This window comes from Coturnix japonica, chromosome 2 (genome assembly GCF_001577835.2).
Source record: "Coturnix japonica isolate 7356 chromosome 2, Coturnix japonica 2.1, whole genome shotgun sequence".
Taxonomy (NCBI): domain Eukaryota; kingdom Metazoa; phylum Chordata; class Aves; order Galliformes; family Phasianidae; genus Coturnix; species Coturnix japonica.
In genome coordinates this window covers 81,466,287-81,483,652 of record NC_029517.1, presented here as the reverse complement: position 1 = coordinate 81,483,652, position 17,366 = coordinate 81,466,287, and the positions used below count along the sequence as shown (strand labels likewise).

The 17,366-nt window shown below is 39.0% G+C and overlaps 1 protein-coding gene across 2 annotated transcripts in view; it reads right to left on the bottom strand.

The window, feature by feature from the left end:
- Positions 1-17,366, bottom strand: part of MBP (myelin basic protein) — a 100,034-nt gene that overhangs the window by 69,664 nt on the left and 13,004 nt on the right. For both annotated transcript variants that reach the window (XM_015855126.2, XM_032442611.1), the window contains exon 2: positions 7,097-7,171. In XM_015855126.2, the coding sequence (XP_015710612.1) occupies positions 7,097-7,147 (51 nt within the window). In that variant the 5' untranslated portion in view covers positions 7,148-7,171. The remainder of the gene's footprint in view (positions 1-7,096; positions 7,172-17,366) is intronic.

Here is a 17,366-nt window from a genome sequence, read left to right as displayed (position 1 = left end):
AAAAAACATTCCAAGAGATCTTCACTCAAAGTGGAAAATAAGTTTTTGAACTGCAGCTGCAGACAAGTTATATTTATTCGGTGTATGAGCAACCACAATTGCATTAGAAATTGCTTTCTGTCATTCATCTACAGCTTCTGAAGTGAAAAGAGAAGGCACTGTTAAAGTGACACTTTGTAAAAAACACCTTGTATCCCCTTCCTTCTGATGTCCATTTCTGCTGATTTTACAAGTAAAGGCACCTCCCTTAGCAATGCAGAGTTCCTCTTTTCTCATGGCAGAATATTTAGCATCAGATTTTAGCAGTGCTTCTGTTTTGACTTTGTACTGATGCATGGTGTAAAACTGTATCTACTGACAAGTTTCACTGACTCAACTTCACAGTCAATTACACTATCAGAAATACAAGCCCAGGTGAAACACAGAAGCCAGATAAACATGGCTCCAACATGCTTCTTTCCAGCTGATGTCCAGAAACATCAGAGAAGAGTTTCATTAGGGGAATAAGATGAAGACAGATTTCAGAAAACACTTTTAGTGGGGTTTAATACTTCAAAAAGCACCACAAGGAAGATATTTAATGATTGTTTATGAGAGTGAATAGTGATAGGACAAGGGGGAATGGTTTTAAACTGAGATGAGGGAGGTTTAGGTTAGATATGTGGCTCTGGGCAGCCTGGTCTGGTGGGCAACCCTGCACACAGCAGGGGGGTTGAAAATAGATGGTCATTGTGGTCCTTTTCAACCCAAGCCACTCTATGACTCTATGTGCCGGTCACAGAGATGGGAAATTCTGCTGTGGTTTGGCTCCACTGATGAAGCTCAGCAACTCTGCTCTAGCAGGAAAATGCTCCTCACTCTACCTGATGTTACAGTGTTACAGACATAACTGTATTTGAAGGTAATACATTACTGCACTACATATATATATACACATATAATGTATAATCTTATATAACTACTGGAAATGCTGATTTGTTTCTTTGACCTATCTCATCCAGTTTCAGAAAAGGTGATCAAACTTTTTGCCACACAATAGCACACTGATCTACAAACCACCTGAAAGTATAAACACACTTCAGGCTTTCTCAAGATTAAAAACAAGTTCATCTTCATTTTTTCTGGTGTGAAGTTGCAAGAGCAACGAACACCACCTTCTTTCTCAGGCTGCATTAAGGGCTGACTCTAACCACAGAAGCCAGTTCAGCAGCCAGCCCAGCTCACAGGGAGGTCACAAAGAACAGGAGGGCATTGCACCCCTGTCCTTCCAGCTCCTTGCTAATTTAAGTGGTGCTATTCTTTCACTCATCTGACAAGACATTTATGTAGTTCTGTATCAAGGTTAGCAAGAAACAGACATGAAGGAAACTGTAGGAAACTATACCACAGCAGCTTGGCATATGACACACAAGATTTTTAAAAGGTCTTCCATCTTCTGCTAGTCAGTTCTGTAGGCTGGGCTGGAGAATAAAGCCTACGACCCTTCCTCCTCCCCAGCCAAAACCACAGTGACAATACCTCTTCCTTTTACACCCATGCAAGTTCAAACAGCTCCAGACTTAAATCAAGAAACATTAGTACTTAGCAGTTGTGCTCACAACAGAAAAACATGCTTACAGTATACTTGATATAAACCATACCAACATATTTACTCACTATTTCTTTGTAATGCAGATCTAGGGGAATTTTTCAAATGTCACAATTCATTCAAATCCTTCAATACATTTAATAGTTGCTGTGGCACTGACCAGAACTTGTTCTTTACTTACATTTGCTATGTCTGTATGGCATACAGACTCTTGCTTGTTGCTCCCAAAAACACATAGCTAATGGTGGTGACTATGATGAAGAACAGTATTTTGTGGCTGAGAATTTGCTCTATCAAACAGTGTACTTCTTGTATGTGTTGTATGGAAACGCATAGTAGGCATTACTTTTGGAGCAACATATGTATTTAAACACATGACTTCAATTTGAACACCTAAATTCCCTCTATAGTAGAGCTACTTGCCAGTTTAAACATTGAATGGGCATCAAAACATTACTGAGCGATCGTCTTCAGGTTAATGTTTGATGAAAGATGTCATAGCCTGGCATTCTCAGATGCCTCAAACAGCACCATCCTCTCTGTACCTCTGTGATATCATCTCACTGTCTGAAGCACATCAGTGCCTGAAGGCCTCGCTCAAAGTCTCAAAGTACTGCTACTAATACAGAATGGCACAGCATCCATCCCAGCAAGCAGTCTAGTTAGTGAGTATGAAGGTTAGGAAATGAAACAGGAGGATAAAGCCAGCATAAAGGAATTTGCTCAGGGCCAAATCTCAGTTGATGATAGAATCTGAAGAAAGCAGACATCCGTCAAATTGAACTGGTATTGCTTAACCCAGCTTTACAGAACCGTCCTTCACTCCATAGAAGGGGACTGCCTTTTCTTAAAGCAGTCTTTCCTTATATCAGACACTGGTTTGACCAGATGCTGGTGGTTCAAGAGAATTTTTACAACAGGCAACCTGTAAAACTGGTTGGTGAAAACACTTACTTTTCTCACTCTCACTTTATTCTTCCTTTACCTTCAGAAATACATTGACTTGGGAGGGAGTATTTGAATCCATACATCAAATTACAAAGAGGAATATACCTCTAGAGCTCCTGTTCTCTTTGTTTTACAAAGGTAAAACTGAGAGAAGTAATAAATAAATCAGGAAAATAAGAATAGATTAGTCCTGTACAACTTTGTTAGAAGAAAATGTAAAGGGAATAAGCATTTTTTTCTTCTTTCTTTTTTGTATGCTAATAATATTTTATTTAAACATATTATAATCCAATATAATAGATGATTTCCGCTTTAAAAAGGAAAAGCATATCCCAAGCTTCATCACTTACATAATCTGTATATCAAGTATCTTTCAGCCACATGTATTCAAAAATAAATCTTTATCTTATAAAAATAACAAGTTCAATTAACAAAACAGATTACTTCATCTGCGGCTTTTTTTTTTTTTTTTTTTTCCCTTCTTCTTTCCTGGTACTTTATCATGCGTACCAAGAGGAAGCACCTGGTGTAAAAAACAAAGCAAATACTTAAGAAAAAATCCAACAACAATAACAACAACCCAACAAAAACCAAACCAAAACACAAGTATATACACAGATGTATAGTGTAGGTCTTCAAACATTCTTAGCAATCTGAGGTAAGGCATAAGTGTAGCTCAGTGTGAAAACCTTTTTGTTTGCTGACTGTACAGTGTCTATGAGGTGAAACATATACTGTTCTGAGCCAGCCTGATTTAGAACCTCACTTGTCTCTTATGAGAGAGACAGAAAACTTTATGTCAACGTTACGAGGAGTAAGGCTGCAGAGGGTACAAGATCTCTGAATGTTAGCAAGACAAGCAGCAGTAGGAAGAGGAGGCAGAATCTGTTCAGAATCAGAGTAGAAACAATATGATTTACAGATACATGCTCTACATAAATGTAACAATTTAGCTTGGACTCCTTGTGCTGAGTTTGACTTAAACACTGAGAACTAGTTAGTTGTTACAATTATCAAATGGATCTCTTCAAAACAGAGTACAGAATCAAAGTAACATGGTAGTCTATACTTGCTACACAGAAAGACTTGGCCACTGTTAGCAGATAGCTTATGTGGGTTGAACAAAGTATTAGCTGTAGGCTGAGCGCATTATCATCACTACATCTATTTTCAGTTTCAGTCTGTGAAAAATCAGTATACTGCAGCTAATTTTCCCAAAGTTCCCCAGGGCTGGACATCACAGACAGCAACTGGTTTTGGTTCCTCAGTGTTATTCACAGAACTTCAGGGACATGGAACAGGTAAATGATCCAGCATTTCCAGTAATGTTCCAGGTGTACACAATCTTGAGCAATCTATTTACATGGCAGGGCAGTATCTTTTAGTCCTTCATAGAATCACAGAATTACCCAGGTTGGAAAAGACCTCAAAGATCATCAAGCCCAACCACAGCCTAACCATAGTGCCTTAACTCTAACAACCCTCTGCTAAATCATATCCCTGAGCACTACATCCTAACAAGCTTACTTTCCAGCTGTCCACTGTACTATGTGACACACAGTACAGAGAAATCATGCTCTGTCATCTTTCTCATTAGGGTACCTGTTGTTGACAGTGACCAAAAAACTTCTTCCCATGGGCCTAAACAATCAGCACTGAAGGTAAGAGTCAGTTCTGATGGGTACCAAAAAGGTTCAGATATTTAAGGATGGTCATATATGAGCTTAACAGAATTCTCTAAGTGAAAAAGACAAAATAAGCAGTGGCAGAGAACTGTTCTAATGCAATACTTAAAATATAAAAAAATGCAGGTCTGTGAAATACAAAGCAAAAATCTGACTGAAATAAAGTGAATTATTATTGATTTGAATAAAAGGTATTTTTTCTTGTTATTTAGATAAAATATACCTATTTTCAAAGCATTCAATTAATTTCACATTTCTCTTCAGGATATGGATGTATCCTGATAGCCTGGCATTTTTATAATTCAAGTGGGTAACAGTACTTTGAAAAGATAATCACAGCAGGGGAAGCCATCTTGTCATGTTTTGCAGATTTCCCTATTTGAGAACATCAGAGTTTCATTTGATGAAATAACTGCCTTCTGATTTTCCACTTTCTGTCATCAAATGCCTACATTTACTGAAAGTAAAACAAAGCTTGATGCCAACTCAAGCAAACAACAGCAGGACAACAAAACCACAGCAATTGCTGTGCTGTAGGACATGTAATGTACAACCAAGAGTTACAGTTTAGTAGCAATGTCTTTAATGTCACTATACATTAAATAGCCATGTAGCGAACTGGACTAGCTGTTGAGGAACCAGAAAAGCATTTGTGCAGCAAATCTCATTATCATGGATTCAAATCAGCTGCCTAAGATGATACTCTTTGGCACTACATTTTGGGACATGAAAACAGCCTAAAGTTACAAGCAATGAATTTTACAATGGCTTTCATGAGCTGTTAGCCTTCTGCATTGAAGTTCTTCTGCTGCTAGGAGCAGAGAGAGGCAGATCAGTGTTTCCACTGCGGCCTCTACAAGCCTCCAGCAATTGCCTCCCATGTGATACCACAAGACTGGTGGGAAAACAGTTCTAATTTACAGCTGTATTGAACAAAGATGAAAGAGAGACTTCAGCTTAAAAGGAAAAAAACAAAAACAAAAAACAAAAAAAGAAAAAGTATGGTACTAACAGTTGTTATTGTTGGTAGGAACTATACTATTGCCTTTACAAACTGAATCAAAATTGACTGGCTACATAGAATACATAGTAGCAGCTCAGCCATGTATTTACTGATTTAAAATATATGGTTTTATCATGTCTTGCAACATTATTGCTGTCTTCCCTGAGTAAAGGGAGATCTTGATCAGGCATTACCCATTTTAATTTTTAGAGGGCTGTTTTATTTTTGAACTCTGAAAGGATGAGAGATGGGCAGAATCTACAGAATTAATCTACACAAAATGACAGAATTAAGTTTCCATTCAAAACATTTCTGGTAAATAAATGTAATTTTCATTTCAGCTATCCATGATCAACTACTCTCCATGGCCTCATAAGGAAAAAGAAGATGTGTAAGAAATACGACCTCAAAGTGTAAAAAGTGCCTTGCCAGAGTTTTCTGACTTTTGTGCTCAAAGAGCCAAGCAGAGGCACATAAAGTGTGATGAGCAGCTGTGTGCCATGAACTAGGATGCATACCTGCCACACCTGCAAACTTGGTTAGAAAGAATCAAAATATTTGGTTAAATACATATGTTAGGTCCATGTGACATTGCTGGAACTGCACAAGGCTATTTTCTAGAGGGGAAGTGACAAAAAACATTAAGAAGAAGAGCACAACTTGGGAGTCATAATATTTGTACTGAAACCGAAACCATTTTGTAAAATACTGTATAAATATGAAACATAAACGTATGTCACCAGTTGTCCTCTCTTCCTGCTGTAATCCCTCCAGTGTGCTTATGTAAAAGATGTCAGAGAACTAGCAGGTCTATGAATTCTAGTCTGCATACACCATTTAGGCATAGCTGCTTATCTGTACCACAGCAATGAGAAATACCTGCAGATCTATCTGTTTACATCATCTGTCCAATGCAAAGAGCAATTACTTTACACACAGAGTATGAACTGTTATTTTTGGGTGGGAACGGGTGAAGAAAATTTAGCAATAGCTAGGAACAAGAAGCAACTTTTTAATGCATCTTTTTTTAAGACATGTTCTCCTCCTGCACAATGCAGAAAAACAAATAAGATATCACAAGACAAACAGAATACCACACAACACGTAAAATACACAGTGCCAGCAGAGACCTAGAAAGCAAATGCTAACTTTAATGAACATTCTGATGATCCCCATCATTCTACTGGTGGAGATTTTTAAAGCTGTACATACTTTTGTATGACTGACAACCCTTTTCCATTAGAATTCCCTTATTTTACATGTTTCTATACAGTTTCCTTCTCATGGTTAAAGCAAATGGCTCCCAGAATGGAAAGCTGTCAACGAGCAAAACATTAATCACCTCATTCATTCTTTAAAAATTTCTGCAATTTCCTGCTTCTAAGGCTGAATATATCCATTTCCACCACATTCATTGAGAAGTGCTTTATAAGCTATGGATCTGAAGCAAATAAAAACATGGCATCTCTCATTAAATCCTCTGTAGCAAAACCTGGTTTGGCTATATTTCATAGGACCCTCTTTAAAAAACGTAGTCATTATTTACAATGACAGTAACAAAACTGTAATGGTGAAAGTGATCTGGTAAACACATTAACGTATGAAATCTTCATTTCATAGCATAAATCATAACATACTGAAGCCCTGGCACAGGTTGCCCAGAGAGGTGGTGGATGCCCATCCCCTGGAGGCACTCAAGATCAGGCTGAATTAGGCACTGAGCAACCTGCTGCAGCTGTAGGTACCCCTGTTTATTGCAGCGCAGTTAGATAGACTTAAGTGACCTTTGAAGGTCCTTTTCAACTTCAGTGATTCTGTGGTTCTACAATTCTACATTTCTGAGGTGGTCTTGCTTCTTTTTTCTGCTCTTACCTTAGCTGACTTGTCAGTGCTATGCTCTCGTTTTCCTACATGGTTCCCCATGGTGGATCACCAGAACTTCAAATTCTGAAACAGAATAAAAACAAAACAGATTTTTGAATCATGATGAAATACAAATCCATTTTTTCATCTGATAAAAAAAAAAAAAAAACAGCTCTCATAAAATAAACAGCAATAATAGGAAGCTTTCCCTGTTCTAAAAAGACACAAAGGAGGAAAAAGGAAGCATTTGATTCACACATAAGCCAGGACTACTAGCATTTAGGCAGAAGCCAAGCTGTTATCAATTGATCTCTAACTGAAAATCTTCATAAGAGATCAGGTAATTTCTTTACAATTCACATTCGCCATTACATAAGCAGCAATTGCCAACAACAACACCACAAAAAACCACCATACTGAACTGCTAACAATTTGCTGTAGAGGTAGGAATGGATATGTTCTTTATAGTATTGACTCTCATGGTAAGAACATAAAGTAATGGCAGCCCCTCTTCAAATTTTCTGGCTCACCACGTTGTATCTCAGCTCTAACACGGCTTATGCAGGTTAAACCACAACACTTGAATTTCAGCTTTTAGTTTAACACCTGTGGTTACACTACATATTTCTTCCCATAGAGGCATGTGTTTATTTAGAGTATCTTGCACAGCTGCTTCCTTCAGACAGTTTAATGCAGTGCAAGGTATCATTTAAGCACTGAAACTTAAAACAACATGCAAAAGAAGTTTCAAACAAGCATTTCCCCCTCAGAATAATGAACTTTCACTTATGCAGTTCAGCTTAATGGCACTAGTCATAATATTTATTACTACGCAATAAACAGAATGCCATACACTCTTTATACTTCCTCTGGAGACTGGAAGGCTCTAGGAAGACCTCAGTGTGGTCTTACAGTACTTAAAGAGAGCTTATAAGCAGAAGGGGGGCTGGCTTTTTATATGAGATGATAGTGATGGGGCAGGGGGGAATGGCTTTAAACTGAAAGAGGAGAGATTTAGGTTAGAATTCAGGGGGAAGGATCACAGAGAGATTGGTTAGGTGTTGGCACAGGTTGCCCAGAGAAGCTGTGGATGCCCCATCTCCGGAGGTGTTCAAGGCCAAACTGGATGAGGCCCTGGTAAGGCCTCTAAGGGGGTGGTTGGGAACTGAATGAGATATCTAATGCCCCTTTCAATTCAAAACGTTCTCTGATTTCAGAAGAAACAGACAACAGCAGAGCCCCAGTCCCAAGCTGCCAAGGTAAAAAATGACACCAGGCACTGTTGAACCACACTGATGAACCACTGATATACCACGGTGTAAACCTAAATCAGATAAATGTTTAAAATAATTTGCTGGCCAGTGGAAAGAATAACAAAAATTTCATGCTACCACAACCTGCAAATGATAAGAAAAGTTTATTCTCAAGTGTCTGCACAAACAAAGTAAACAAGGTGGAAAAAACAGCAAAGTGACAAGCATATGAAGTGAAACACCAAAGGCAAGCTGTTTGCCAGTGCACTCCCAATTCCAGTCTGAATAAATCCTTCAGAAAGATGCTAAATATTGCACACTAAAGGGAATTAAATGCAAAACCAAAAAATAGGCTTGGAGAAAAGGAAACACAAAATGCTATTCAGTCTTCAGGAGTAGGAACTGAATGTACACCTATCTCTTTTCTCAGCATCAGGTTTCTCTACAGGAACTGATTCAAATTCCTTATGTAAGGATAAAGCTAATTCCTAGCCAAGGAGACAAAAGCCAACAGCCTGTTCGGAAAAAATGCCTTAAAAGTAAAAGAATTCTTCACGCTACCTAATAAATGGAGAAATCTGTAATTAATCCTTCAGGGAAAAAGACTAAAAAAATTCACTCTGATGTGAATATGAAGTGGAAATGTGCAGTGCAAATTGTTCTGTAGATACCTGCTTAGGTAGCAAAAATGTGAATTTTGAGGGAACACAACACAGATCTGCAATGATCAGAGGACTGCACCCGTAGACACAAGCTGGGAAACATCAGAATAATTTACAGTGACAGGAAAACCTGATTTTTCATTTTACACTTGAGCAGAAGTCTAGCTTACTTGATTAAAACCTGAGAACACAGGTCATTTTCACTTCAGAATGCAAGCGCAGGCTGCCGTTAAGACAAATAGCAATTATTTGATTCTTGCTGTTCCGAGGAAGCCCCGCTGCACAGTTTCTGTGTGTGCTGATCTTTATGCAATGAGTTGAGTCACTGACTTCAATGGGATTACTCACTGTGCAATCCTTGTAGGAACTTGCAGCCAAGTATTCAAAGAATCTGAGGTGGTAAAAGATTTGTATTTTCTTTTAGTCACTTTCATAACAGTCAGGTTGACAGACTAAGCAGATCTGCACACAGCAAAGCAGCAGTTATTAACAAGCATTAATGCATCCACAGCCTTGTTTGCAAAGGAGTCCTTACATGCTTTAGCACTGATAAACCATCACAGGAACAGTCACGAAGCTCCCAAAACAACGTGAAAACAGAACTATTATAAAAATGCAGGAATCCTCATTGAATCAAACATGAATCAGACATTACAGTGAGTTTCCAAAATAGGCCTGAGCACAAGATCAAGCTCATGACCACAGTGGCATGAACCCTCCCACCCTCCTGGTGAAACCCGTTGAGTTTCATAATTCCTGTGAGATGAAAGATTTGGCACATGACCATAAGTCACAGAGCACAAGGAGACTCCACCAGTGCAGACTGGAAGGGATCTGAGTGCAGCAGCAACTGCCCAGGAAGCTGAGGAGAGGCACTGCAAAGTGCCACAGATCTACCCAGTCCAGGAACTAGCTGGATTGGCTCTGTTGCCAAAACCCAGCATTGGCCAAACTGATACGGACTGATGCAGGAATTACCCCAGCTATCCAGGCCACTTCCAGTAAGTCTAGGAAAGAGCCCAGGGGTTCCTCCTGAGGAAATCAACTCAACTGCTTTTTCCCATCAAGTCACCTACCTCAGGGAGCCAGGCTAGCAGGTAACCTGATGGCCAAGCCTTCCTTTCTGCTTTCTCCACAATAGGAAGCTGTATTCCAGCTACCAACACCAGAAATGTCACTACCTCACCCAAAGGGAGAAACCCCTCCTTGCTATTTGCGAAATAAATGTTTTTAGTTTAAAAAAAGAGGGTTCTAATCATCTTTCCAGACACATGCAGTGTCCTATAGAGAGGTTTAAATTGTGATTCAGAATTTTCGCTGAAAGTCAGAAATGTGTTCCTTGAAACTTTCTGAATACACCAAGAAACACACTGGTACCAGATTTTTGCAGGTTATGCTGTTTTGGCTGCGTACACTCACACACTGACAGGAGACTGAGAAAAGTCCACTCCTTCTAATTGTCAGACTCTAAAGGAGTCTTTCTCACCATCACCTTTCCATACTCTAAATAAGATCAATACACTTCAGCACGGGAGCTAGCTGATCATAACAACTGAAAAGTGATACCAATTCAGGAATTACACAAGGGTATAAGCCAATGCTTATTCAATACAACTGCAGCTCTATTGAATATTAATGGTGATTTATTTTTGAAACACATATACTACCTAATGCAAATCACAGGACGCTGAAAATGGATTGTTAAATATTATCTTTGAAGAGTAACTTAGTTATGTAAAGTAAGGGTTCAGTCCTACCTCTTCCCACACACTTAAGTATGACTCAACAGAACTACTTAGAATAATGGAGGTATGCAAGTACTTACATATTTACAAGTACCCAATCATAATTATTACCTTGCACTACCTTGTCGAGGAATACGTATTCACCGCAGACTGATGTTGGTGAGTAATGGTGCAGAGCTGCACTGCTAGATACGTTTCCCAAGTGCTTACTTGCATATGGGAAGAGTCATCAGGGAATATAAAACTATATCAGAAATCTACTTCAAACTTCTTGCTAAGTTAATGAATATTCCTTTCTTTTTTTTTTTCCTACTACATCCAAATCATATTAGACAAAATAAAACAGTTCAATTACCTTGAAGTAGTGAGTGAATTCTGCCTCATTTTGTTAGCCCTCTAATGCAGACACTTGGTTATGAACTCAGGCAGAAGTGACATGCAAAACATTTGTTTTCCAGTGTCAGGCCCGTGTATGCAGCTGATGTACTGCCCAGCACTGCCAAGCAGCTTGCTGGAAATGCTGCAGCAGTTTTAAGGCTCTCAGTGTGACATACGTCTTTAGAAAGAAGCCCTTCAGCCCTTGTCTCGAAATAGATTGAGATACTAGGCAAACCTAAACTGCTTCTTCAATATTCCCTCAGTGCGGTAATTTAGGACTAGGATCTAGGATGTACCAAGAAAGAAAACCACTGGCAGTCTCAGGTGACCGACCTGTAGCTAATTGCATCAGCAGTCACAGCCAGAGACAGATGCCAGCAACCCCGTCATAAAAGTAATTCACCTCAGGGACAAACTGCTTCCTAGAATTTCCACCCTCTTGAAATTCAAGTGTTAAATTACTTTATGAAACATAGTGCTTCATATCCCTTTCAAGCGTCATCATTATTTAATTTTTCATTAAACATGAAAGTGTGCAATCCCTGCTAGACCAAACCTTGTTTCACTTTTGACTTCCGCCATGGTAATGTCTGTGAGGAACCCTTCCTGAGGGAAATGCACATTATTCTACATACATTTATCCATCGTGAATGATCAAGCCCAAGATTTTAGTGGCATTCATAATACACAGATCAGAGAAGTTACCAGCAGCAAATACCAACGTGTGCATTTTAAACTATGTTCATACAGAACCTTGCATAGCAGAATCCTGGCCTTCTGGGCCTATCAAAACATTACAGGAATTTTCATACTTATAGATAAACATGTGCTCCTTGGTGAGAACCTTAGAATTAAAACAGCAGCTCTCTAAGAGATGGGTTGAGTTCTGAAACACTGCTGATCTAAGAAAGTGCTCCCCCATGCTCACACAGTATCTCAGGAGTTTACATACACTTTGTATACCATCACAAAACACACCAAAATAATTGAAATGTATGTATATTTCTTTTTATTATTTTACCTTTTGTGACTGCTTTGATAACAATTTTCTCTCTATCCTATAAGAAAATAATCTTGCCTTTCATTTGTTATGTTTACTTATTTCCTCTCATTTCTCTTCCTTTCTTCAGCTAGTGCCAGCCAAGAGAACAGAGAGGACCACATATATGCATAATATACACATTCCTTGAGTCTGATACAAAAAAGGAAACGTAGCTCCGCCATGCAATTAGGACTGATACACCTATTCATATTTCATTCATTAACGCTAACAACCTCATTTCATTTGTTACATATTGGCTTCACCACTACATCTTCACTTTTCATCCCCTTGGGTAGCTCACTGAAAAATGAAACAATAACAACAAAGAAAACCTAACATTTTGCCCCATGCTGCAGGATCTGTTAGGTATGCATGACATACAAAACTGAGGAGCAAGTATGAACTTGTTACAGCCCTCTGAGAACGCTCAGAATCACTGAGCTTAATAAATAATGAGAGAAAAAACAAACAAACAAACAAACAAAGCACAAAACAGCACAGTAAAATAGAGAGTGTAAGAAAGAACAGACGCCATAATCTCACTCATTCTGTACACAGTACAGACAATAAGCACATTTCACTGCCTGTACTTCTGCAGTCCCTTAGCGGTATACATCACTCAAGATGTTCCCCTCAAGAGCATACTTCAGCAGCAGTGGACTTAACCTCTTGGCCTCAGTGAATCAGCAACTAAAGGACACACCTGTTCTAAATGCTGAAGAATTCAAAGCGAGAGAAATTAGTGAGCAAAGAAACATAACATAAAGGTAGCCAGGAAAACAAGAAAAACGGAATTCAGTTTCACTCAATAATTTCAGGCCACTGTGATGATCTTCCTAGTAACACTGATAGAAAAAGCAAGGAGCAATCAAGAAGTCATACAGCAAGAATTGTTATTTGTTACTTGGAGACGTTCAAGTTTTGAGCTTACAGTACTCTGCAACTAGAGAAGATCTAGCACCTGTTTGCACATAAAAATAGAGATACCATGAAAATCAAACCAAGATACATTTGAAGACTCACATTTTTCTGCGTGTTTACTTAGAAAAACAAGAAGTCCTTTCCCAACGGTGAGTGGTATATTTTTTCTTTATAAGCAAGTCAGGTCACCAAGGCTCCCCAGCAACACAGCCACTTTGATGATCAGTGTTGCATTAACACACCACAGAGACTGATGTCAAAATGCACACCTGCAGCTCTGAATGCTCACGGATCAAAGGCACCAAGGCACTACACGCTGGTTCTTATCTTCTCATATTCAAGTGACTGACAGGACAAGAAGATGATTCATCCTCTCCAGACACCGTTAACATTACTGTCAGAAAACAATGAACCACTCTTTCTCATTTAAATAACAACAGAAAAAAAAAAGAAAAAAAAAAGAAAAAAAAAAAGAAAGACTCTGCCCCACCTTTCTCTGTTCTGTCTTCATATATAATCTCTCTCCATACTGTAAACATCCCCGACCTAGAGTTGGGTTTCCTGTAAATGCTCCTCTATTACATTTGGCATAAATATAGACATTACGAAAGGCTCTGACTTTTCACCCTACTCCTAGTTGACTCCCTCTTGGCTCAGCCTACTGCTGCAACGCCTTCCCATAAACATACTGCCAAGGAGGCACAAAACTGAGTGTGGTTTTCCAGACATGAAAGCATGCATCCTTAACAAATACACTTAGGTTCCTCACTGTTTATGTCTTAAGTTTCTCTCTTCTTGTTGTCTTCTCTTTTCCTAGCCTGACTGCTTGAGCATTCACACATGAAACTATGCTTTGAAAGTAATTATTTTTTATTTAATTTGAAGTAATTTCATGGAAATTTAGACCCCAACTTTTTAATCTGTGCTTAAGATTTAAGGATCTTGTGACAGCCTCCCAACAGGTCACTATCATCCACAGTTCATTAACACACACACAAATGAGACTGTCCAGCACAAAGCCACTTACAAGCTGCAAGTGACACTCACAAAGCTTCAGCAGGTAACTGCAAACTGCTCTGCCTCTAAAGCAATAAACTAATTCCAGGAGCAAAGTGGCTTACAGGGCTACAGAGAAGCAATTTTTCTACTTGTGGCAACACAGATACTATGACACTGTTTGGAGATTCTCATAGAATCATGGAATCATTTGAGTTAGAATGGACCTTTAAAGGTCACCTAGTCCAACTCCCCTGCAATGAACAGGGACATCTTTCAACCCAAACTGTTCCATGATCTACAGCTAGATCAGGTTGCTCAGAGCCTGGTCGAGGCTGACTTCAGTTTTGGATTTTGTCTGCCAGTGATACAGTGGCTTGCTTTCTCCTCTGAACTGAAAAAGCAAAAAGACCTTCTGCTAAGGACAATGATATACCTGAGAAATAAACAGATTTGTCTCCTTTCCAAATGGAATTTTACGCTGGGTACTTTGGCCTTTATTCACTTGAGGTCAGAGGCTCAGCAGGTTACAGTCACTCAGCTGTGAGTTGTTGCACCTGGAACTTCAAATTATTTATGAGTAACAGCAGCAAGCCTGTCACTGAAATCTGCATGAGAAAATGCTTAGGCCTGTACATTACCCTGATAGCAGTACTGTATGTGTACCTCAACAAATATGCTTTAAGAATTTTGTTTTGCATCACACTCAGATGCTTCATTTCAATCTTAAATTTCATGTACTAAATGTAGTACTCTCAGCTCTTGTACAGGCTATGTACAAAGAGTATAGAAATAACAATTACTGAATTAATACTGAAGAGAAAAATAGATCCAGGAAAATATAATTCTACGTAAACACAGCAATATACAAAACACACACAAGACAATTGTTTCCCCTTCATTCATTAAAAAGGAAATCAGACTGCTTCATCTTAAAAGCAAGACAAAGAAATGTGCCAGGCCAAACACTACTTTCTTCAACTTTTATGATTCTATGACTCAGTTCAGCATTTACACAAAATACATATTTTATTCAGGCTACAATAAATAAGTAAATCTTGCAGTGTGCCAAAATAACAGAGTAAGAAATTCATGTTTTAATAAAATAAGCAGCAGTGTATTCATTTTCAAAGATGATTACCAAAATGCAACCTCAAATCCTCTATACGATTAAAAGCTAAGTACTCTTAAAAGGTATTCACAGCACCCATCACAATATCACATCATCCTTGAACAAGATGTGTTGTAAGATATGCAGACATAAAGTATTCTATTTTTATTGTTAACTGAATATTTCTAGAATAATGAAGAAAATGTTTCAATTATAATCATTAAGCTTATGACAGGGTTCACAGCTATGAAACCGAGTCTTATGATGCCAAACTGCACAAAAAGACGGACAGAATGAACATTCCTTCCCTAAAGGTCTGGCAACTTAAGGGCAAAAAACACATGAGAAGGCAAAACTTTCCACCATATCATAGATATAGAACACAGAGAGGAAAGACAGCAAGAAAAATGATTTACAGCTCAGCACACATTAGAAACTTAAATCCAGAGCTGTAATTCATGAGGCCCTTTTCAGCTACTGCATCATTCAGGGACTGCAATCACAACCAATGTCTCCTCTCCTGTTTTAAAAGCTCCTTGAGTACTTCAAGTTCTGACAGCCACGATGACATGGTGAAGCAGCATCACAGCATTTTGCACTGAGACCCCATCAAAATACAACAAGGTATTCTGCCACACACAGTCTTATTTCAGTAGACTTTCTTAGTGTGCATTGTGCTAACCATTAGGCTCAGGCTTATCACAAGGCAGAACAGCAACCACAGTACCATCCCCGGCCTGCCTTTATAAACGGCTCCAGCATTAAATTATGAGCTTGTGATTAGCATACTCACACAGGATGTGGGAAACCAGCCATCATTTTAGAAGGTACCAAGTGGAAAGATCAGTCTATGAGGTGATCACAGGACAACCGTGAGTCACCAACGTGATCTCACAGGGAAAAAAAAAAAGACCTACATTGAGTCATGAGGGGATATTCCCAGTTAAGGCAGGGAAGAACTGATGTCACCACACAACCCACATGCACAACTGCAGCTGAATGCAAGGTGCACAGCTGCTCAGCCCCATGTAGCAGTGTGAATTTCTTACTAGAAGAGATGCCAGGATGATGAAAGCAATTGGAGCTTATTATACAGGGATAAGACAAAAACCCATGACATGTCAAATTTAAGAAAAGCAAGGTTAAAAGACAGTGTTGGAAGAAAAGAAAATATATTCTGTCCAGGTATAAACCTAAGATGAATGTCAGAGTGCTTCTAAACAGGAAGAGAGCAAAGGTCAGGAAGAACCAGGGGAGAACAGAAAACCTTACTGCCTTCCAGAACAAAGACAAGAGTGTGATCACTATTTCAGAGACTGCGTGAATGTCAGGGTCCTGGCATAGCCAGAAAGCAGACTGAGCAGATACAGGGTATCCTTCTGCCTGAGGATGTCCATCTCTTGACAGCACACAAGGGGCATGACAGGGCAGGGGAGGGCCAGCATCAGCTTCTGACTGAATCTGTTCACCTTCTGACAGCTGACCCTCACAAAGCCTCCAACAACAGCCATCACAAGCTTGCAACATCATACAGTTGATCCAACTAATAAGGGTGCCTCTGCCTTTGTAGAAGACTGAAGAAAGACTTTCAGAAAACAGATATCGAAGAGCTCATTGGGATATATTCCTTCTTTCCTACCTCAAACAGTAACTCTCCCTAACCCGCTCCTATCAGACCTTAGTTCACCTACAGCACTCTCAAGAAACAACAGCTTGTAACGCTTAAAGGGAAGTCAATAATTCAAGTTACTTTCTTAAGTACAAACCATATGATATTTGAATCAAGAAGCCCTGTCACTTCATGAATTATTTATCAGTGAAAACAATGGGTCTTTTATCAAACATAGCTTCTTGCTTAAAACGGCTCTCATTGAAATCCGTAAGAGGTCAGTTTGCAAGCAACATTACACCGAGGTTTAGCTGTTTTGTAACTTTCTTCTTCTTCAACCGGAAATTTGGCAATTCTAAATCAGTGCTTATGGTTAACGAGAATGTTGCAGCTGGAGCTTTCCCTCCTGAACAGAACCAGTCCCTTTTTTATGCCAGCACTGTCCAGCCACGGTCCCAAATATTTAACATGTGCTATTCTAAAACTTAGAATAATTCCGGATGGTCAAACCTGTCATTATAATGTTAATGTTACAGTTGTAACAATCTTCTTTTGGTACATC